The 22,761-nt window shown below is 51.0% G+C and overlaps 1 protein-coding gene and 1 non-coding gene across 3 annotated transcripts in view; both read right to left on the bottom strand.

The window, feature by feature from the left end:
* Window positions 1-1,541: 1,541 nt before the first annotated feature.
* LOC101098491 lies at window positions 1,542-7,414 on the bottom strand. Its single transcript, XR_006587101.1, has 2 exons — window positions 5,985-7,414; window positions 1,542-3,524 (listed from the first exon to the last, which is right to left on the bottom strand). It is a non-coding gene; the product is annotated as an uncharacterized LOC101098491 (transcript).
* Window positions 7,415-10,138: 2,724 nt separating this feature from the next.
* Window positions 10,139-22,761, bottom strand: part of RASSF4 (Ras association domain family member 4) — a 32,860-nt gene continuing 20,237 nt past the window's right edge. Inside the window, exons 4-11 of one of the 2 annotated variants that reach the window (XM_003994186.6) lie at window positions 20,702-20,844; window positions 19,307-19,398; window positions 18,460-18,617; window positions 14,849-14,950; window positions 14,512-14,563; window positions 13,875-13,996; window positions 12,929-13,026; window positions 10,139-11,642 (exon numbers count right to left, since the gene is read on the bottom strand). In XM_003994186.6, the coding sequence (XP_003994235.2) occupies window positions 11,582-11,642; window positions 12,929-13,026; window positions 13,875-13,996; window positions 14,512-14,563; window positions 14,849-14,950; window positions 18,460-18,617; window positions 19,307-19,398; window positions 20,702-20,844 (828 nt within the window). In that variant the 3' untranslated portion in view covers window positions 10,139-11,581. The remainder of the gene's footprint in view (window positions 11,643-12,928; window positions 13,027-13,874; window positions 13,997-14,511; window positions 14,564-14,848; window positions 14,951-18,459; window positions 18,618-19,306; window positions 19,399-20,701; window positions 20,845-22,761) is intronic. The other variant, XM_023240692.2, reaches the window with a different exon arrangement.

Below are 22,761 nucleotides of genomic sequence, written 5' to 3' on the forward strand. Positions count from 1 at the left end.
CTCAGTCTGTTCGAGTGTCTGTAGGACTTCGGCTCAGGTCATGATCTCATGGTTCATGGGTTCGAGCCCCACATCTGTGCTGACAGCATGGAGCCTGCTTCAGATTCTGTGTTCCCCTCTCTGCATCTCCCCGGCTCATTCTCTCTCAAAAATAAAATAATTTTAAACATTAAAAAAAAAAAAGTGTCCTAGACCACTCTATCAGCATCACCTGGTAGTGTTAGAAATGTAAATTATCTGGCTACAACCCAGACCTACTGGATAAGCAATTCTGGGAACAGACTGAGGAATGTTTTAACAAGCCCTCCAAGTGACTCTGATGCACCTTGAAACTGAGAACCACTGGGCCAGAGGAACTGCCCTGATGCTCAAACAGCACCCTGTGCTTGCGCTCCTAGTTTAGTTTCCCAGTTCCTCTACCCAACTACTCATTTAACCAAAGTTCCTTTACACTAAGGGTGTCTTGATTGGCTTTATTTCTACCACAGTTGTGAAATGACTGAATAAACGAATGTGGAAGGCAAAGACATTGAACAACACCGCTTCCTCACTAGTGTAGGGTGAATGAAATTTCAACAATACTTTAAAAAAACACCTTGGAGCTTTTTTTCCCCTCTTCTCCAATACAACATCCAGAGACCGTATAAGAAAAGAACCTGCCAGAAGGATAAAAGGATTCGGTTTAGTAAACGTGAGTGAAGGCAGAGATTCAGCAGAATATTGAGGGGCAGCATATTTTCACATGAGATGGCCTTTAAAGAGGCAGTGCCTGTCAGATTTACATTCTCCCGTAACTCAATTTCTAGCAGGGGAACATAGCCTTTAATCAATTTAAAGCAGCTGTGATACTTCTCTGGTAAGATGTCACAAAAGCAGATGAAGGCTGCCGCCTGTGCGTCAGGTCCTACGAAAGGCCACCAAGTTATTGACCTATTTGCTTCCAGTTTTAGGGCTCTGAGAAGACATGCATACCACAAACTGGGAATACACAAAAGTCTGAAGAGGATTTGCTTTACTTTTCTACAGAATATGGAAGTCTATTCAGGGTAAAAATATAAACTATGAAATCTAACAAGATACAGAGGTCTTTCTATTGCAGGTTGCTGTCAAAATTGGCAAATTCATTAAAGAAAGTGGTGTTGGTCCCAGACACAAGTTACTCCAGACACAAAACTGCTATAAATAACACTCATGGCAGAGCCTCGGGATGGCCCCGGAGCCATGCCCCTACTACAAAGTGACTTGGCTGTGATTCAGGGGACACTTGCTAAGTAAACGATCAGGGATCGAGTCTTTTGTAAAAGATAACTACAATCACCTGGTACTCACCAAACACTCTGTGGATATTCTGTTGAATGAAACTGTTGTCAATAAGGCATCTTCTATGACTTGCACTCAAATGCAAGGCCAGGAGGGAGGCCAAGTTCAAGCTTGAGGAAATAAAAAACAGGCAGAACAGGGATTCCTCCAAAAGCTCGGATTTCTACATGTTGCCTAAATCACTGAAACAATTTCCCAGGAGCAAAATAAACAGAAGGTGGTCGTATGCAAAATATTTCATTTTCTTTATTTTTATGGATGTCATTAATACAGCAGGAACTGGTATGATTACAAAAGATACAAAAAAATCAGAAGAATGTTAGCTTTCAATAGAAATTAAAACCTGAGCTGAAGGCTGATCAGAATGTCTGACACTTGGCACTGTCCTGACGAAAGTTAAGAAACAGGTTTGCTCAACTTCATAAATAATTCGTATCGACTCAGAGGAAGTTAACTTACATTTCAAAATCTACACATTGAGCTACAGATGCACGGACACTGGAGTCAAATGACTTTCACTGTCGACAAGCATTTGTTTAAGATAACCAGTGTTACCTAAAACTCTCAAAGGGGGAAAGCAGGGAAGCGTGTAAATTGTAGATTTCTAATTAACAAGTTGAGTGTGCTGGTAGGATATGGTTTAATTATTTATTCACGTAGATCTAACAGGCTGGCTCAGTTTGTCAGAGGGTAAGCGAATGCCGAAAGACAAAGGCATGGGGACGGGTGAACACGAAGCCACCCCAACCTCTCAGAAGCAAGTGGCACAGTGTAACACCATCTCAAAGAACTGTGCTAGTGGGAATAGGAGACTTGTGGTCTACTTCAGTTCTCACTTTGGCTTCTAGAGGATCTCTTATTAAGCACTGGGTGAAAGAGAGGGAAATCCAATTCCGTTTATTAATAAGTGTCCGTAAGCAGGAGGGAAAAACAAAAGCTAAGTGAACAGGAATACATTTTAATATGTTGAGTCTTGAGTCATACTTACATACCAAATGGTTAATATACTACAAAACTTTACAAACATAAAATCTCCTCATCGGCTGCAGAACTTCCACACTAACGGAATTAATTTCTTCTCCCTTTTAATTACTTCCACAGAAAGTCCTAAAACTGAGGAGTCACTAGAATACCTGCACTTTCACACGTGCCATTAAAACATAGTTATTTTTGTCAAAATGATGCAGGAAGCAACTATCATATGAGGTCAAGGATCTTATATTCTCTCAAAACATAGTTTCGGGTTTTTGTCTTCCAAGTTACATAAAAAGAAATGAGACCAGCTGGACTTGTAGTTTTTCTCAGCCCAAGGTCATAAACTCCCAATGTTTCCATGCTAGGAAAGGATACAGTATTTAAGTGCTCTATTACAAAATATCTCCAGTTCTAAAAGGGACAGCTTTTATTTTTGTATTTAAAAGAAGGCTGACGCAGTGCCCTTTACTTAGCGGAGACCAGCCACTGACTTCCTACCTGTACCAGCTTTCCAAGATGACACTAAGTGAGTTTTTGCCCTAATATTTTTGCCCCGGGTTTTACGAGGTTTCTCTTCTTTGTGCACCTTCATGTGCTGCCTAAGATGAGAGCTCTGGCTGAAGCATTTGCCACATTCACTGCACTGGTAGGGCTTCTCCCCTGTGTGGGTTCTCTGATGTTGAATAAGGTGGGAACTCTGGCTGAAACATCGGCCACACTCATCACACTGATAGGGTTTTTCTCCAGTATGAATTCTCTGGTGTTGAATGAGATTTGAACTCTGTTTAAACCTTTCTCCACACTCATCACATTTATAGGGCTTTTCCCCAGTATGGATCCGCCGATGCTGAATGAGGTTAGAGCTCTGAAAGAAACTTTTCCCGCAATCGGCACATTTATGGGATTTCTTTCCGGTGTGAATCTTCTGGTGTTGAAAAAGAGTTGAGCTCTGACTGAAACTCTTTTCACATTCAGTACATTTATAGGGCTTCTCATCCAACCTTCTTCTCAGTCTACTCAAGCTTGAGTCAAATCGAACAGTCATTCCCCATTTTTGCCGCTGCCGGCCTGTTTTGCGTGGGTTCTCATAAGCTTTTCCTTGGCTTGAGCTCCGAGAAATACCTCCCTTAGGTTTTCCTAACCTCATGGTGATGAGCCAGATGTACTCTTAAGAGTCTGCTCTCTTCTTCTGAAGTTTCACCTCCTAGAGCTCCTCAGCTCAGAATTTTCTGCATGGAAGAAAAAAATAAAAGCCAACTTAGATCATTTGTTAATTATTCAACTTTAATACCTCTCCAACCCACTAAAATTGTATCCATGCTTAAATTAACAATGTATCCAGTACAGGGGTGCCTGGGTGGCTCGGTTCCTTAAGCGTTGGACTTCGGCTCAGGTCATGATCTCGCTGTTCGTGAGTTCGAGCCCCATGTCGGGACAGCTCAGAGCCTGGAACCGGTTTTGGACTCTGTGTCTCCCTGTCTCTGCTCCTCACCCCCTCACACTCTGTCTCTCTCTCTCTCTCTCTCATAAATAAACATTAAAAAAAGTTTTTTTTTTTTTTTAATGTATCCAATACATATGAAAGACAATTCTGGGGGAAAAATACTTGGAAAATAATTGTAATAATTCCCAGGGTTTCAACTTAATAAATATCCCCAAATTTTGACCAAATTTACCTATGGAGTTTTTGTCTGTTGAGACATGACAAAATAAAAGTGATACTGTGAAATATGTTTTTATTAGGCATTATCAAATGGATATAGAATTCTGAAGGATTAAAAGGCTGAGACAAAATAATATCTTCATGGGAACAGAAGAAATAACTCCAAAAGACAATCAAAATTTGGGTAATAGACTATCATTACACTTTAGTATTTACTCCCATGTTAAAATTCTACTTTCTTACTGGTGACTACATAAGGCATCCAAATTAAAATGAAATGACAAATCATACTACTTCATTAAATATTTTTGTTTATCCTTACTTGGTTAGCCATTCTACTTTCACAGCGTGAATACTACTTGGCTTTAACTTTGTAGCAAAAAATTGCTTTGACAGTAGGAGCTCCTCTCTAGGGAGTGGCAAGTTTGTGAATCAATTCAATAATACTGGATGAGAAAAATATAAATGAAGAGACGCTTTAGTATTTTTTCCAGATTCGAATGATCCAAGAAAGAGGACAATTCTTTGAAAATTTGAAACAAGGGAATTGTTTTTGGAGAGAGGAAAAAAAATTTCAGAAGAACTTTTAGTGGACAGTGGAACAAAACGGGGTAGGAAAAAAGTGGGGTGAGCAGGGCACACGAAAAGGAAGGGCGGCAAGTTTACATGCAAAAATAGGACAGGATTTTGTAAATACCCAAATGCTAGGAAAATTCAAATAAATGAATTTCATCTACTTAGCTTTTTATTGAAATAATGGCCATAAAGTAAGTCACTAACTCCAAATAGGTGACAATGTGGGATAAGATGGGCTACAAAGGTAATAAAATTATTGGAACTATTTTCCACATCTTGTGTCAGAAAGTAGACTTTAAAATCAGAATAATTATTCTGGGTCTCTGCATACAAGCTTATGAAGCAAATAACTGAAAATACAAATTACATCACTGTTCTTGCTTTTCCTTCATCTCATATTGTATAATTGAGACTCTAGGCCTGGAAGTGCCGAGGACTTTATTTGGGATATTTAATAATTAGCTCTGTTGTAATTACGGTAAGTATCAGAAAGAGCAAACTGCACACACTATCAATTACTGAGAGGGCACCACTCATTCCTTCAGTGAATATTTACGGAGTATCTATTACAGAATATGTATCTACTTACAGAATATCTATTACAAGGAAACATTTGTTAGGCACATGGTCTTGTGTTCAAACAACAGCTATAATGGGACTTACACATTGAAAAAGAAATCACTTTTCATACTCTAGAAGTCAGATCTGGTAGGAAACTTTTAGACTGTGCAATCCACCCAGAACACTACAGATGAGAAAATCATGCTGAGAGGCAGAGACTGTGCTATGATATTTCATTCTCGTAGCAGCTTCACGCGACGATCTCTATTTTACAGCTAAGGAAAGGCAGGCATACGTCGGCCGGGCTCCCAACCCCTAGCAGCCAAGCCCCAGAGCTCACGCTCTTCAGTGGAAGACCCGAGTGCAGCCACAACTTCTAACACCAAGTCCAGCGCTCCGCCCGGTGCTCAGCATAATTCCTCGGCGGGTGGAGGTATTAAGGTAAACCCGAGCGATGGGAACTGTAGTCGTGCGAACACGCGTACCGGAGCGGGCCTTGCTTTCTCTCGCATAGAACTGGGAAGACAATAAGGCTGCTACATCATCAGGGTGTTAGAGGTGTAAATGAGTCAGTCTCTGCGGGTCGCCCCTAACAGCCCCGTGCTACCCAAGCGTTTGTTCAAACTATTTAGTCCTGAAACGGCGATGGCCGGCGTAGGGGATGCGGCCCGACTCGCAGGGACTCCCGTGCAGGCCTCCGCCCTCCCGAGGCCTCCGCCGGCCGCTCCTCGCAGGCCCGGCCCGCCCAGCTCCCTCCGCCCCCGCCCCCGCCCCCGCCCCGTGGCTCCGGGAGCGGGGGCCCGGGTCCGCGCCGCCCCGCGGCGGCCAGCTGGCGCCAGAGCGGCCTCCGAGCACCGAGCACCGGGCCTCGCGCCCCCGGCCCACTCACCGCGCCGCGGGCCGCCGGCCGCCACCCTGGCTCGCTCACTCGCTGGGCGCCCCTCGCGCCGCCGGAAGTGAGGGCCGCGCCGTCAGTCGGCGCCGAGCTGCCGCTCTAGGAACGCGGTGGGGGCGACCCTCTATGGTGCTGGGCCCACCGGAAAGAAGGAGCCCTATGCTTCTCCTTGTTTGTTTCCCGCTCTCGCCCCTCTGATGGCATCCGGAGGCCGCCGGGACAGCAAGACCTGTGGCGGGGCCCCTTTGTGGGCGCCCAGCGGCCTACGGGGCCAGCAAACCGAAGCCCGATCAGTCAGGGCTTTCTTAAGGCAGCGCCGGCCTGCCCGACCCCCTAGACCTCATTCTTCCTACAAGTATTGAGCACTTACGAATTATAAGAGGTACTTCTGGAGAGCCGAAACTGTTACCGATAGTTTTCACGAGTCACCTGTGTTAAATTTTTTTTTTTTTTTTTTTTTTACCAAGTAAATGTCAAGATTTTTTTTTTTTTAATTCCAGTGTAATTTACTGTCTTATATTAGTTTCAGGTAAATTTTAAGATCTTGATTTGGCTTTGTTAAGCAATTCATGAATGGGCAGCATCCCATCTGGGAAGTAGAGATGCTCCAAGGAGTTGTAACAAAATGGAAGATTTTTATAGGAAGGAGGGACAATTATCAGCAAAAGAAAAAAAAAGTGTTGTTATATTTTGGGGGGAGGGAAGGAAAAGCAGGGTTTTTGTCATGCAGATGACCTCACTAGTGCCCATCAGGAAATTTCAGGTGTTAAAAGGCCACAGTCCTGGGACAGATTGAAACTAAATAAGTCTTGAGTTCCTGTTGTGGGGGAGCGGCACAAATGACCCCATTTTGGGCTTCTTTAACTCCTTAATTATCACCAAAAAGCCTTTGCAAAGTGGAAATGATCATACTCTCTAGTTAAGGAAACCAAGACCTAGAGAAGTTTGCTCAAGTTTACACAGTGTGTGAAGTGGAAGATTGGGAGTGGCCTTTTCAGCAACAGTCTCCTGATTTTCAGCGTAGTCCTCTGTTTCGCTTTAATAATGATCTCTCCTGATTCTTCTCTCTTACAAGCTCCTCCTCCTTCTCCAGCCTGGCGGGTGCTGGGTCATCTGACCTTTCTTCCTCTCTGTGCCCTCATTCCCCTGTTGAGCTACTCCAGTCTGATGGCTTCAAATACCATCTGTTAAAGCTGGAGACTGCTGACTTGGTAACTCCAGCCTGATCCTCAGACGCAAATATTATTGAACTCCAGGCCTGTATCTGCAATTGATTATTCGGCTGCCATTTGCATGCATGATGGACACCCCAAACCTAACATACACCACAAAGGAACTTATGACTGAAAGGGCGGGCCTACGCCTGCCGACTCTATCTTGTTCTGTGTCCTTCACCTTGACCACACCTCCTCCCCTTGAGTAACCCCCCCTCACCTGCCTGACAGGACTCGGACCCTTCCCCAGCACCCTTCCCCAGCCAATTGGCTGAGGCCATAGCCATTACCTCACCAACTGCCCCTAGGCCCCAATAAAACCTTTGTCCTTTTGAAACTCGCTCTGTTTCCCTGGTATCTCACCGCTGCGTCGGTGCAGGTAGGGGATTGAGCTCGAGCTAGCTCGAATAAAGGCTCTTTGCTTTTGCATCGGACTTGGCTCCCTAGTGGTCTTTGGGGATCACGAATTCTGGGCATAACAATGACATTCACCCAACCTGTTCCTTCAGTGGTCGTCGTCCCAGCAATTGATGGCAACTCCATCTTCCTAGTTGCTCAGGTCAAAAATCTTGATGTCATTGTTGTCTCTTTATCCACCCCAAACCCAAACCCAATCCAATCCTCAATTCTGGTGTCTCTATCTTCAAAATCTACCCAGAATCGAGCCACTTTCAACACCTTCACGACTATAACCTGCCCCAAGCTGCTGTCATCTCCTTGAAGGCTGGGGCTTTTCTGGGAAACCACCCAGCAGGGACCAGTGTGCCCTTGAGCCTGGTGGTATTTGACAAGCTCATTCTAGGAAGAAGCGCCTACACACGTGACACAGAAGCCCCGTCTCAGCAGGGAGTGCCGCTGCATTTGGCAACAATGCAAGGGAGCCTGGTCACACGTGTGACCCAAGCACAGTAACAGGAGTGGTCCACACACAGGGACCCCTGGACAATAGTTCTGTCGACCAAGCCTGAAACTTTGCTTTCTGTTTCCTTTGGGTTCTCTGGGAAAGGAAACTGTGGGAATTCCCATTCCTGGGTTTGCAGAAAACATTCTATTAAAATCCTGGCGGAGGGGGGGGGGGGGGCGGGATAAGCAGAGCCCCACCCTGCATGTTCTGAGTCCAGGGGCAGGTCAACAGCTGACTTTCTTTCAGACAATCTCAGCTTGTGGGGCCTAAATACAGCACGTGTACGTATGCTGTTTTCACGCTTAGAATGGCTTGGCTATGACTGCACTTCCTGCCTGATCACGGCTGAGGGACTGAGGCAGAGGGGCCGCTGCCCACCTGGGCACCTAAGAAGGATGTCCCGCTCCTTCTCCACAGCTGCAGGGTGCCTGCATCCTGCCCACCTTGGGGAACATTGCACACTCCTGGCTCCTCCACAGATCACCTGGTCAGACTGAATAAGCCTTGTGCTTTGTTTCCCTGCGACTAAAGGCCCAGATGTATCCTGGGTGAACACAGAGCTTTATTGTGAAAGTAGGAAGGTCTTTAATCCGTTTTCTGGTAAACATTCCAAGCAGGTGGCATATGGTTATCACATGAGAAAAACAAGCTGTTTTTTGGTTCCTTCTGATAATTTGTTCTGGGCAAATCACCCTGTTTTTCCGGAGTCCAGGCCTTCTTTTGCAATCATGTTGATTTCATCCTGTGTTTATTATTTTCTCTGGTTGAGACCTGGCCTGGGAAGGCAGGCTTGTTCTAGGAGAGGACACGCACTCACAGGAATCTGTACTTTGTTTTTGGATACTTTTATTACCTGAGATACTAGTTAGTGAGGGAGCACGTGAGAAACACCGTAAACTCTATGGAAAGAGGAAAATAGAGCTCCCACACAAACCAGCAGGAAACCACAGAGCCCAGCAGAGAAAGTCTGCAAGTGTGGTGTCACTGTGAGCTGAATTAGCAGCTTTTCAAATTGCCTCTGAAAAGCAAATATGCTGTTGATGAAAAGATTTGCTAACCCCTTAGATGACTGTAGAAGTGTACCTTTCCCCCTTTCCTATACAACTTGCTAGTGATTTTTCTTTGCTACGATCGTCACAAGTTAATTTTGATAATGTCTATTTCAAAAGTGATCCTTATCTAGAGATGTCTTGAACAATACTATTGTAGCAACTGCAAAAAAAGAAAAAAAAAAAATCCCGAACACCAAAAAAACTATAAAATGAAACCAGTGAGTGCTTTCAGAAGGTCTCCTGATCAATGGCTTTCCCCTGGGCTTTGTCTTTCTCCCAAGCTGGCACGTGTTTCTCAGGCTGGAGTGCCACATACTCCAACCCGGGCTCAGCCTCAGGCCTCCTTCCAGGGACTTAGATCAGCTCTATCCTCTCTGGTCCAGCTCTGCTGGTCCCCTGACCCTCCTGGGTATCCAGCTTGCTTCTCCAATTGAGGGTACCCCTGAACACCTCCCGGTGAGGTGAACCGTGGCTCTGTCTTTGTCCCTCCAGGGCTGAGCACAAGCCTGGCATAGTTACCGCTGAACGATGGATCGGCGGTTGTCCTAGACCTGAGCTTGTCAGTAACGGGTTGGGGAGTAGAACGACCTGGGGGAGCCTGTTTGATTTGTTTTCTACCCTCTCTTAGGTAGAGATGCTGCCATCCCATCTGAGCCCCTGCCTGGAAGATTCCTATGGTCCTGATGCCAAGATTCTGTAAATCACGGTGGCCCTATTGCTTATCATTCAGGCTGCCCACAGACCCCCACCAGTGATTCTTTCTCTGTGCCCTTTGGCTGCCTCTGTCCTCAGGCCCCACACCAGTCCCAAGGATATGCACTGAAATGAAGGAGTCACGTTGGGGTCTAGAGCAGCGGGCTGCCCCCAGCGTTGGCTCTTTTGCCAACTTTGGCCACACGTATCGTAGGATAAAATTTGAGAGGTTCGAGCAGGGAGTTAGGGTGGACACACACAACAAAAAGAAGGCTTGGTCCTAACTCCTTCACTTCAGCACACCTTTATTGAGCACCTGTGAAATTATGTTGCCAAAGGAGAACAGAGATGACAGAAACTGCAGGGGATCTCCCTGGGGCATCTCTGCGTGTCTCTGTGACGGCAGAGCTAGGTCAGGGCACCCTCGGCACGAAGTTCACCCTGAACAGTGGATCCACAGGACACGGCTGCTCCCAAGCTCTGCTCTTTGTGGGGGCCAGTAAGGAGCCACTGCACAGAGCAGAGTTGGGATCTCTCTTATATCTGGAAGACTCTCTAGTTCTTCTCTTTAAATCCACTATCCACAGGCCCCAGTGGGAAAAGAATTTGGTCTTTAATTTGCTCTGGTTTGGACAAACACTTCACATGACCAACGTAAACTGTTGCACAGTTGTGCAAAGGCCTTCTTGTTCATTCCAGAAATTCTCCGACAGCTGACAAACCCAAATTGTTCTGGCCCCAGGGGGTTCAAAGCGCTTTCTCCTCAAATACACATTTCTTCTCATTGTGCCCCTTTGACGGGAAGCGTAGAGAGTGGAAGAAAGAGACCAGAAAGGGCAAGAGGCACACAGGTATCCATGGGACAGCGCGACGGGGACGGACCATTGCCTTCCCGAGCCCACCACATGGCTGCCCCCTGCACTCGGACTCTGCTCCACACAGGCTGGCACCCTTCCAACGCCACGTGGGCCACCTCCTCCGTGTGATCAAAGTGCCATGTTTCCTGCGGCAAGCTCCTTATAAGAATTCCTTCAGGTCTCACTGAGGATGTTAAGAGTGAGTGCTGCAGAGGGAAGATGGTGCACTCCTGGTCTTACTCCTGGTCTGACCTCTGCTGCCAGGGTGCTAGGCTGCATGGGGCTCGTGGGGTGGGCGGCCAGGGATGCCGTGGAGAAGTGATGGCCGGACACAGGGCACATCCCGTGTCTGCTAGCAGCCCCTGCTTTTCCCAGCAGAGTCCGGAGCTGCTGCATGAGGTGAAGGCAGACGGGGATCTTGTGGGTCACGTGGATGAGGAGGTGGGGGGCTTGTGGCTGTGCAGAAACTCTGGGCCGGGCCCTGGGAGAGCAGACAGAGCGCACACCTCACGGGCTCGATCGGGTACTGCTCTCCTGAGCCAGAGAGGTACGGCGTGAACAGGACTGGCCGCGACATCCAGCCCCATACTCTGGCCAGTGCCACGGCTTCGGGGCTACTTGCCGCACAGGCAGGCCTCAGACACCCCACCCGGCAAATTTCTGGCTCCTCAGGCCTGGCTCTGGGCCCTGCGAGTGAGCCAGGAGCCAGGGGCATGGGACTTATGGTGCTCGGGCAGGTAGACATGTAGAAGCACGTGTGCTAGACTCCTCAGCCGGTGGCTCTCGGTCAATGTGACCGATCAGGGCCTGGCCACCGGCGCTCAGTGCGCACTGGCCGTGGGGGGCTTCGGAAGAGGCTGGTGCCGGCTGGCTACTCGGCCTCCACCAGCTGCTCCAGGCGCTGCAGCATCGTCAGACGCAGGGCTTGGAACCTGGAGGGAGACACAGTCAAGGGGACTCGCTGACACGGGAGGACACAGGGAGAGGGGAGAAGAACGAAGGAGCACACAGGTGCCTAGGCCAGTAGACCCGCGGCTGGCAGCCGTCATCTCTCCTCCACCAAGGAGAGGGAGGAGCCAGGCCCGCACCCTGCAAGACGGCTGGCTTAGAGGAGCGGACAGACGGGGCCTCACACCCTGCTGGGCCTCAAAAGCAGAGCGCGCTGTTCCTTTCCGAAGATTCTCCAGTACGGAAAGGGGCGTGCTGGAGTGGACAGGTGGCAGGGCAGGGATCAGGAAGCCTGCGCTCAAGCCCAGGCTCGTCAGTGACCTGTGCTGCGACCTTCCTCACCTCAGGCCTCGGCTTCCTCTCCGTGCGCCGAATAGACTGACCAGGTGGCCCCCACGTCCCCTTCCAGCTCCAAAACCCTACAGTGACACTGCAGACTGCACGGTGGACCGTCCTCTCTGACTGGGGGCCTCTGCTGACTGCCGGAAGAGGCCTCGCCGCATGGACGGAAGCCCACGGGGCATGGGGAGGGCCGTGGCTTTCCAAAAATCGCTCAGCCAGAAACCGGAATCCAAAGCAGTCTCCCCACCGCAGGCCCTGGCCGTGAGCAGACTCCCTCCTTCCTTTCCTAAGGAGGGGGACTCCAGCCCTGGCCCTGGCTGATGCCCCAGGTGCTCTCCCTGCCCCACCCTCCACCCTGCAGAGGGACAGACCAGTCACTGGGCTGTGCATCTTGGCTAACCTCGCCCAGCCGGGCCTTGATGTATCTTCCCCAGGAGCCGGCTCACCTTTCCATTGGCCGGGTCCCCTGCGCCCGAAAACATCGGCTGTTACAGAAAGCTCCAACAGCCACCGCTTCGGGGCAGGCTCAGAGAGCCCACCAGCACAAAAGGTGCAGACCAGGCTGAAACCGCCCTGAGCAGGCCCTCTCCTCGCTTGCCCCTACAGAGCTGTGTCACCAGAACATGTTACCCTGGCCCAGCACCCAGCCACACTCCTGCCTGACTCTCCCACTCAGTTTCAACAGCTGGGCCCTTCCCGTGCTGGTGAGGTGCTGGGGCCAGATGGGCGGCTTGCACCGCAGCCTGCCATTCTGGCGGACTGTCACCCCATCTTGGTGTCAATACTGAGCAGGGGGCCAGAGGGAGGTGCTGGGGAGCCAGGGCTGGGAGGCGAGGGGAGAGCTGTCCCGGCCCCAGCCTGGGTGCTCTGCCCTGCACGCTTGCCCTGGTGTTCAGGACCCACGACTGGCTCCTTCTGTGCTGCTTACTTCATGGTCAGTTTGATTATTTCTCTTTCCTCCTCTTCTTTTAATTTTTCAACAAAACTGTCCAGCACCGGCATTTCAAATTTAATGTACTGAGCGACCTAGAAAATCCAAGAACATTTGAGTGTGCTTTCAATTAGAAGCCAGACATGTGTTTTCTTTTCCTCGTGGCTTCCACGGCAGCCAAATCCGGCAATGTCTTATAGCCAAGGAAGTGGCTGCCCTCCTCCCCAGCCAACCCCAGCACTCTGTCTGCTCTGGGATGGAGGACGGATCGGCTCCTTTTTACCTCACAGGCCACTATCATCCCTGGGACGAAAGGTCAAGCTGGATGTGAGGGAAATTATTCAAGAGAGAGCAGGACCACACTGGGTATTCTCTGGGGTGGGGGTGAGGGGGGCTGGGAACACCACTGTTTCTATCAGTGGAACGAATCTGCACTAGTCTGTGAATGGTCTGAGGGATACAGGGTCACCGGCCTTTGCCTTGGGTTCAAACCCTATGGGCCTTTCCTGTGCAGGGGAGTTTGGCAATGTGCTCACTCCTAGCCCAGGACTCAGGCTGTGGTAAGACTTAGCCAGCTGGCTCCCTTCCACAGGCCCTGGGTAGGTCCTAGTTAAGGAGCCCTTGGGTAGGTCTTTAAGGTAATAACTAAACACACTCTAACAAAGGAAAAGTTTCTACCTGCCGAGGGGAAAAGCACAGGCTATGGTTTTCTAGGACCCAACTTCTTTTTTCCCCTAGGCCTGCTGTTAGAGCTGGTGGTCACTGACAGGAGGAGGGAGGGCTGGAGCCCTCACTCTGCCAGGCTTGGGGCCCTGGAGGACAGCTGTGTGGCCCCTGGAGACAGGGCCTGGCCAAGGTGCCCTTCAGAGCCCTTGGGGCCCCCATGCTGTCATCCGGCTCTTCCTTCAAGAGCAGGCTTCCCAGAGCCTCAGCCCCCACTCACGTCGTGGGGGACTTCCTCGCCCAGGTCGGCTTCCATCAGGAACATCCTGGCGATCTTCTCACACGGCCCGTGCAGGATCCTGGAAATCAGCGGGTACTCACAGTCTTTTAATTTTGTTCGCTCTGAAAAAGAAGGCAGTTTACAAAATTCATGGGGCATTAGTACTGCCCCTCATTGTTCCAGGCTGGGAATGTGGTAGAAAATGGATGTCCGGGGGGCCCAGGAATCTTCTCCAGGCTTGGAAGAGAAGGGTGCCCGGAATGACGTGTGATTGTGGCACAAAGCAAAGGCCCAGGTCAGAGAGGAACAGGAGCCGAGGGAGAAGCAGAGAGAGCAGAGTGGCCATGGGGAGGCCAGTGCTGTACAGAGGGCCATGCGGGTTCGGCAAACGTACTTGGGGGGGACCCTTCAGCTCCAACTCCCGGACCCCGACACACATCCCCCAACCCCTCCCAACTGAGCGGGGCTGGAGATGGTGACTTCCCTTGGGATTCTGAGAGGCATAGCGAGGGTGGCTGGGTTTCAGCCTGGCAGAGGTATTCGTCGTGGCCCCCTGCCCAAGCAGCATGGCCAGTGAGCCTGCCAAATGGACAGCGGCTTTTGTTTTCATGATCTGGAAGCACAGGCAGACACTTACCCCCAGACTCGTGAACAATGTAGAGTGCAAATTCACTGGGGCCATTTTCCACCTGTACAGGCAGTGATAGGCAGTCAGACCACGGCTTTCTGGGACAAGATGGACAGAAAGGGATCCCTGGCAGAAACCACACCCCCAGTGCTACACACACAAGTCCCCAAGGATCCTCCCCTCTCCCTGCTCTAGATCCCAGAGATGCTGCTTCAGTCCAGGAAACCTTGCTAGACCTTCTACCCAAGAACCACGGGCACCTTCCCCAGCCTTTGCCAGCCCCCTCCTCTAACAAAACAGCAAACCACCAGCCTCCCGGGGCAAGGCCGCTCATGGCCAGACTTACTCGGAACTTGTTCAGCAGCAGGGTGAGCACGTGCAGGGTTGTCATGGTGCTGTTGACCCTCACGTTGGTCACAGACCCATAAGCAGGAGTAAACACTGAGGTCTGTGGAGGGAGGCGGATTGTTCAGGGCAGGGCCAGAGGGACATGGAAGTGACATCAGGCAGGGTCTGGGCACACTGTCAGCCAAATGGTCCAGAGGGACAGGTGAACCTGGGCTGTGGGAACACCTGTGCTTGTCCGGTCACAGGTCTACACACAGCTGTGCCCACATCTGGGTGCACTTGGGGAAACTGTAGCAACAGAGGACTGAAAGAAAGATGCCTCCAAAGCTGTCTGATCCTAGGAGTCAGTCCCATGGAAGTACTTCACAGGGGGTGGGGGGGGGGCGGGGATCAGTCTCCTTCTCACTCTGTCTCTGAGTCAAATTGCCAAGTGTCTGTTGATTCTAAGACGGAAAGTTTTCGAATCTGTCCGCTCCTCCCCATTCTCCCAGCGGTGCCCGAGAAGAGGCTGTCCGTCTACACTGCCTAAGTGTCCCACCTTTCTCCCGTCCAATCTCAGCACTTTCCATCCATTCTCCACCCTGCTGCCCAAAGGAACAACCTTTCAAGCACCTTGCAGCTCTGTGTGTTCTGGACCAGCTGCGTTAGCACAGAGTCTTGGCTCCCAGCCCCAGCCTCCTGAATCAGAACCCGCATTTTGAGGAAACCTCCAGGTGATGCTTTCCATACAGGACAACTTGAGAAGCACTGTCTTTTAGCACAGTTCTTGTTAAAAGTCTCTGAAGGCTTCCCATGGCCCAAACGGCACCATTCACAGCTCCTCTCACTGTTTACACATGTGGTACGATGATTCTCTCCCCGTCTCCCTGTGGTCCAGCCACACAGACTCTTCACATTATGTTCCTTGCCTTTGCCTATGAGACACCATATATCCAGTCAACCAGGGCATTGCCTGAGGCTTCATAGTCCTCAATGAACACTAGCCAGGTTATAGACCTGCTTAGCATTTCATCCCAAATCTTTGATTGGCTCCTACAACAGCTTTTCGAAGTACCTGTCACTAGTCCTCCTTTTAAGAAAGGACGCCGAAGCTCGGAGAGGTTAAGTAGCCTGTCAGGGTCACCCATCTAGAAAGGACAGAGCCATTGGAAAGCCCTTGCTTTGGGTCCTCCCTGTGAGACTCACTCTCCCCCCCCCCCCCCCAGGTGAGCTCTTCCTCACTTGCCAACACCAAATTCAAATTTGCACATTCCTCCTCTGTGGTCCTAGCCCTGCTGTCCCCAGGAAGTAACTGGAGCTCAGGTGTATGAAGGACCTGCTCAGTGTCCCCAAGCACCAGGGTCAGACTCAAATCCAGACCTGCCTCCTCCAAAGTTGAGACGTAGAATGACTCTGGGAGATACAGAACGCCAGAGTAGGCTTTCAGTCCCCAAGAAATACGGACTGGAGGAGTCAGGCCATTTCAAGGAGAAGAAAGGTCTTGTCAACAAGACATTGTCAGTGCTTCTGCCTGGTGCCTTTTCTCACAATGATACTGACCAGCTCCATGTAGGAACGAAGCTCCCATCTTTGCCATCTCTGGTAAAATACATTTGAATCCAACAGCCCAGGGCAAAGCACCGGGACAGGTACCAAGTTTAACCCGGTCTGGAAATCATGTCAACATCACTGTGAATCACAATAGTTTTGAAAAATGATGGAGTCTTGAGGTAATAGCGTGCAGTCCTCAGAAAGAAAATGCAGACTAACAGCCTTAGGAAGTCAATTCTAGAATTTCTTTTCTCCCCTTGCTGCCTGTGACTCAAATACTGTGTCACCTGATTTCTAAGGACACGGATTCTGAATGGATCGTAAGTAAGGTGAGAGAGGGGGAGCCCCTTACTCGGCCAGGAGATGGGAATCCACTATCCAACATGCCTAAAGACACTAGCTCACGTCCTGGGGTTTAGTCAGTTTGCCTGGAAGAAGGAACCCACCTTCTGTAGGTAAATCTGTCACTGGGAGAAAGAACCACCCTGACTGGATTACAGGCTAGTGGGTTCAGTGTTGGGCTGGCTGAGGAGCCCTTCTCGCCAGAGCAGCTCCAATGGGCCGAGACAAAAGCTCTCACTGGTCATTGCTGTGCATTTTGAAGGATACAGAGTGCTCAGATCTCCGTGTCTCTGGGATATTTGTAATGACTAAAATAAGGCTTAATCTGCCAGACACACATCTTAGAGATGAGTCACTTCTCAGAAGAGGGGGGTAAACGTACTGGAGATAAACCCCACTCTTTGGTACCTCGAGTCACGGATCAAAAGCTTCCTTTTTTAGGAACATAGAAATACAAAGAGCCTAATCCCATGCAAATATTCTTTTAAAATTTTTGACTAATTCCTTAAACTAGCATGTAAATATCTAATATGTTTATATAACGCCTTACAGGCCAACCCCCTTTGGAACCAGATTTAAAGAATACCCAAGCCAGATTGAGAGTCCTCTGGCTAATCCAAACCATTCTTAATCTCTGCTTAACCTCAGCCCTGCCTCCCCTGTGCCCTCTCAGGAAACTTGACTCTCAAATAGTCCTGGGTTTTCCTGCACTTAGCAAAGATAACCTATTGTCACCCCTGAACACTCACCGCCAACCCAGCACAGAGAGGAAGGCGGGTCCTGACAACAAGCTTGCCTTGCTGAATTCTTCACCCCGAAGTCCAGGGTGCCCCCAGAGCACTCGAGTGGCTCCTGGCAGGCCTCAACTGTGTAACCGTTCTTGAGATCTGACCCTGAGACCTGCCTTTGCCAGGCCCCCTCCCCCTCCCATGAGTCATCGCCTATCAAGACGGGCAGCTGCCTCAGCTGGAAACCCCTGCTTCCATTTCCCAGCGCTGCAGGATGTGGCCCCGTTATGGGACACTCCATCCGGGGCCTCACCCACACTGCCACTCATGCCATTTATAGAAACAATCAACTTCTCCTTTTACACTTCGGTTTGTTTAGGGACTGATGTCATCTGGGGAAGGAGATCTCTTCCTAGGGTCAGTACAATGTGCACTCGGACAAAAGGCTAAGTGCTGGGAACCAGGAGCAGGGCAGGTTCTCTGGGACACAGGAGCACATGCCTCTGGGCGCACCTCAACCGAGGGGGCTAATCTGCCCTGTAAGAATGCCAGTAGCACATCATGTTCCCACAAAACCATCAACTGAGCTCTGGTGGAAACCTCATAGAAAACTGCCTCATCAGACATAAACATGGCATTACTTTCCAAAAATCCGTGCAACTTATGAAAATGGATTGACAGTGAGTAAGCATGTGGTAAACAAAACAAAACAACACAGGCTTTGGGGTCACCAGGTGGAATGCTTTGTTTGGTTTTGTTTTGTTTTGTTGAATGCTACTTTGATGTGACTTTGGGCAAGTTCTTTCTCCTCCTGAGCAGATCCATCTCCCCATGAGGACACAGATACGACCACCCCAGTCCACAGGGCCAGGGTGACGGTGAACTCTGACAAGACTTCTGTGCGGCCTGGCCTAGCGAAAGCCCAACAGTTGCACCCGTGCAGGCTGGGGGCTGGTTCCCCGTGGCCTCAGCTTCAGGGCCCAGGGGAGAGGCCGGGCTGGGTCATCACCTTGTGGTTGTAAAAGTGCCCGTTGATGGAGAACCGATGTCGCCGGATCCTCTGGGCCTCGCCGGGTGTGCGGGACCGGGGCCTCCTCTGGATCACACAGGCTGCGTCGCTCTTGGTCCGCATCAGCTGTGGGGTCTCCTCATCCTCCTCCACGGGCTCTGCAGGGAGGAATGAATGAGAAAGTTGGTCCCGGGTGGTGCACAGGTCCAGAGACCTGCTGTGCTGCAGTGCATGGGACCTGGCTTCCTGGGGCTTTGTGGTGGCACCACGCTACAGCAGACAGTAATGTGAATGCTGCTGCTGTGACAGAGGCTGGGGTCCAGCTCGGGTGATGCCCACTTCGCAGACGGGAAAGGTGACCCCCAGGCAGGATGACCTATGTCACCACACCACATGGCCGTGGTGTGGGCCTCTGTCTCTGGGCACTCAGGGCAGGTCTTTGGCGGCCCTGTCCCAACCCTCTGAGCCCCGACTGAGTGCGAGAGGGACAGAAGAGCAGTCTGGACCCCAGAGTGTGAAGATGTCCCAGAGGTTCGCAGGGCCAGGAGGGCACCGTGCCCGCTCCTGATGTTGTCTCCTTTCTGCAATGCAGCACGGGCCAGGGGACTCAGGCAAATTATGTCAAATAATGTCACCTCTGCAAGCCTCTGCTTCCTTTGCTATGAGGAGCTGATGAGACTACCTCATACTGAGGAGGGATTCAGCCAAGTGTCGTTCCTGAAGACAACTGAAGCCACTCTGTGCCCCTCCACAAAGCTGTCCTTCAGAGACAGTCCTGAGCCAAGCCCCTCCGCTCCTACCCGGGCTGAGTGAGACACGGTCCCGGGTAGCTTGAGGCCCCACTTACCTGAGCTGTCTCTGGAACTCTCGGTGCTGTGCGCCGTCTGAGCGTTCGGCTCCTGGGCGGCGACCTTGCCTTCCTGAAGAAGCGGCTCCTTTCTGAAAAGACAATCATGGTGCTCACAGAGCTGCTGACAGAGCGAAGTAGCTCGAGTTAGAGAGACAAGGATGGATGCCTCTGTGGACGGGACAAAGGTGAGAAGCAGGGCAGGCTGAGGTAAGGCTGGATTTCACACCGAGTTAATGCAAAAATATTAAAAGAAGAGCAAAGAATTGCCATGGTGTCTGCTGGAGGGAGAGGGAGTCGGTCCCGTTGACCCGAGTGAGCTTGTCCCTGTTGCATAGACACAGGGACACAGGCGGTGCCCATGCACTCCTAGGCATAGACTGGGGAGGCGCTGTCTGTGGCCAAGCGCTGAGCGGGCCTTCTGGGCTTCCTTCAGGCCCAATGGAGTGTTGGGCAGGGGCAACCTTGAGGGGCTAACCTCTGGGCCTCTGGGCAGGGTGGACTCCAAGCGAGGGTAGCTGGTGCCAGGCTGGAGAAGGGCCTCTGAGGGTCCTGCTGTCTGTCTGCTCACGTGGCTGCTTTACCCCAGGGAGTGGGACGCATGAATCGCACTAGCAGCCTTTCTAAGAAGTCCATCCAAATGCTATACTTGAAGTCTGCATGGGGTGCAACGGGGCGGCGGGGGGGGGGGTGTTCAGTGCCCTCAGAACAGCACCTGTACTTGAATTTTTGAAGGGGAGAACGTTTTGAATTTCTGCCTCTCAGAAGGATTCATTATAGGCAGGAACAAGCAAAACACAGCAGCCAACTGCCCTTTATTGGGGGTGACAGGGCAAGAGGAGGCAAATGTCCACTAAGCAATAAAATGGGGACCTGTTTTGTCACGATTAAAACGTATTTCTGATATTAAGATAAATCTGGCATCGAGCCCAAGTACATTTATAAAAACAAATTCTGATATTAAAATAAAAGCAGAGCAGTGAGAGGTGAAATCTGTGTGAATTTTTGAGCTAGAACAGATGCCAAAAAACATTCACTTTGTCCAGGATGGGGGGAGCCCCCCTGGCTGTAGCTTGCCTCCTTGCAGATAAGGTGGTTCCCGTGAATGTATGAAAAACACAACTGGAGGTGGTGGGAGTCTGGAAAATTCTCCAAGAGTGAGGTGACTTGGTCATCATCTAGAAAGATCACTTGTTGGCAGGTGAGGCCATGGGCTCAGGCAGTTGCGGGGTGACAAGGATTAAGGCTGACTTGTGCTCTCATGTGCCCCATGATGGAGCAGGGCTTCTGCCCTGAGACTGAGGACCCCAGCCCCCGAACCTCTCAAAAAGTAAGCGGGGTTGAACAGTCGTCAGGGAGGCCCCCTGGCCCTGCCTCAGCCATCCCGGCACTCACAGGTGGCAGCTGGGCTGTCCAGGCGTCCAGGAGGCTGCCGAGAGATGCACTCGCTCCCTGTCATCCTGGATCTGGAGCCGGATTGGCCGCCTCAGTCCCCAGGCAATGTTGAGAAGTCCCTCAATGATCAAAGCGCCTTCCTCCTGTGGGGACCCACACAGGTTAGCCTCAGTCCCCAGAGCAGCCCTCCTCGGGGGTCACTGCCCACCCTCCCCCAAGCCCCGTAAGGGCCAGCCTGTCATCCACGGGACGCCCTGCACACTCTTGGCCCCAAACACGACCTCTCCTCCTTGGGGTTCTCCCCAGGGGGAAGGTACACAAGCCTCTACATGCTCCAAGGCGTAAGGCCATGTGACTGACCAGAGGAAACCTGGGGCGTGCCCTTTCACTGCTCAGCTCTCGTCTGGCCAGGGGCACGGCCTGGGACAGAGCGGCTGAGTCAGGCGTCCCACAGGAACCCAGCTGCTATCCAGCAAGCACGTCCACACAGGAGTAAGGAAACATGTTCCAGAGAAGCATGGCCACAGTGACACCAGTGCCAAGCAGAGAGCCTTCCCACACCCCTCCCCCCACACTGCACCTGGGAAGGAGGTCCCACGGTCACCAGGTCCTGCTGCGAACATGTGCAGGGCGCTGGATTCCATTCCCTGCTGGTCCTCGGAGCTGGGTCTCAGCCTCACCCTTCTCCCCACACTGCCGCCATTTGCCACCGTAACCACTCGAGTGGGCCGGACCCACCCCCATGTTTCCAAGCTGCCTTCTTTCCCGAGGGCCAGTCTTGCTTTCCTCACCACCTGGACACAGCCAGTCCCATGGTTCACCATTGGCATGAACACTCAGAAGATCTACAACAGCTCTCATTCTGTGTCCCCAACCAGCTTTGATTTCCTAAGGTCTGCAGATGGCACAGCTACCTACTGCCCTTCTGCCAGACTCTGAGGTCCTCATTGTCAGAACCCTCCAGAGGCACCCTCAGCGAGTGCCCTCAGGTCTCAGGGGTGCCACTCACACCCCTCAGGTCTTTTTGATTCTGTTTCCGACCTAGTTCAGGCTCCTATGTATGCGCGACCACCTCCAGGCTCCTTGTGCCCAGCCTAACGGCCCCCACGCGTGTGCCTGGCCAGGCTGCTTCAGAGCATCTGTCTGAACTCTTCTCGGCCTCATTTTCCCCAGAGCTGTGGTCCTCCCAGCTCCAGGCTCCTAATCTGCTTTGATACTAGCCTTTGGGCAGTGAACTTTGAACATCATTCTCCCATTGCTATCTTGAACATCACTCTAGATTCACAAATTCCATTTCTTTCTCCTTATAGGCATGGGAAGCCTTGCAAGAAGAAGGGACCTTGTAGAAACTTCTTCATATCCCCGGAAGGCCTCACGGGGGATGTGCCCTGCAGTGTTGATTTCATAGTAAGTTAGTCATCGTTTAAAACACTCCGCCATCCACAGAGAAAACAGTTCCACTTTGTTCAAGGTTATCAAAAGTACACACAGCTTTCTGGAATGGCCTTGCACTACTTGTTAAAAAAGAAAACAACAACAACAAACCAGAGTGATTTTTGATAACCACTGATGTTACACAGTCACAGATAGGTAACTAACCCTCCCAACAAAGGAGAGACTGGATTGATTCACTGGAGTTAAAGGGGGCAGTAAGGAAACCCAGAGTGGGGTTCCTCTGAGCTGCTGCCCCACCTAAAACACCTCAGCATGTCTGTTCACAGAGACCCGTGCCTGCCGGCCCGGCTGACCCGGGTGAAGGGAGATCAAACCAGTCAGGTGCTGGGTATGAGAGTCAGGAGGAAAAGAGAACACGGCTGGGGCAGGGCAGTGGGGCCGGACACGCTGAGGCTGAAGCTTCAAATATGCCATTGGAAGGCTCTGGAGAGCTGGCAGGGAAGGAGGCAGGGGGAATTGCCCTGGGGCTGGAAGCAAGGAGCTAAAGCAGAGTAGAGCCTCCCAGGTCAGGGGTCAGCTGTGCTGGGGACTGCTGGCCCTATGTCCCTGCATGGGCCACGTATGAGCCTCCACGCTGTCACCCCAGCCACGACTCCACTGTCTCT

This window comes from Felis catus, chromosome D2 (assembly GCF_018350175.1).
Source record: "Felis catus isolate Fca126 chromosome D2, F.catus_Fca126_mat1.0, whole genome shotgun sequence".
Classification (NCBI taxonomy): Eukaryota; Metazoa; Chordata; class Mammalia; order Carnivora; family Felidae; genus Felis; species Felis catus.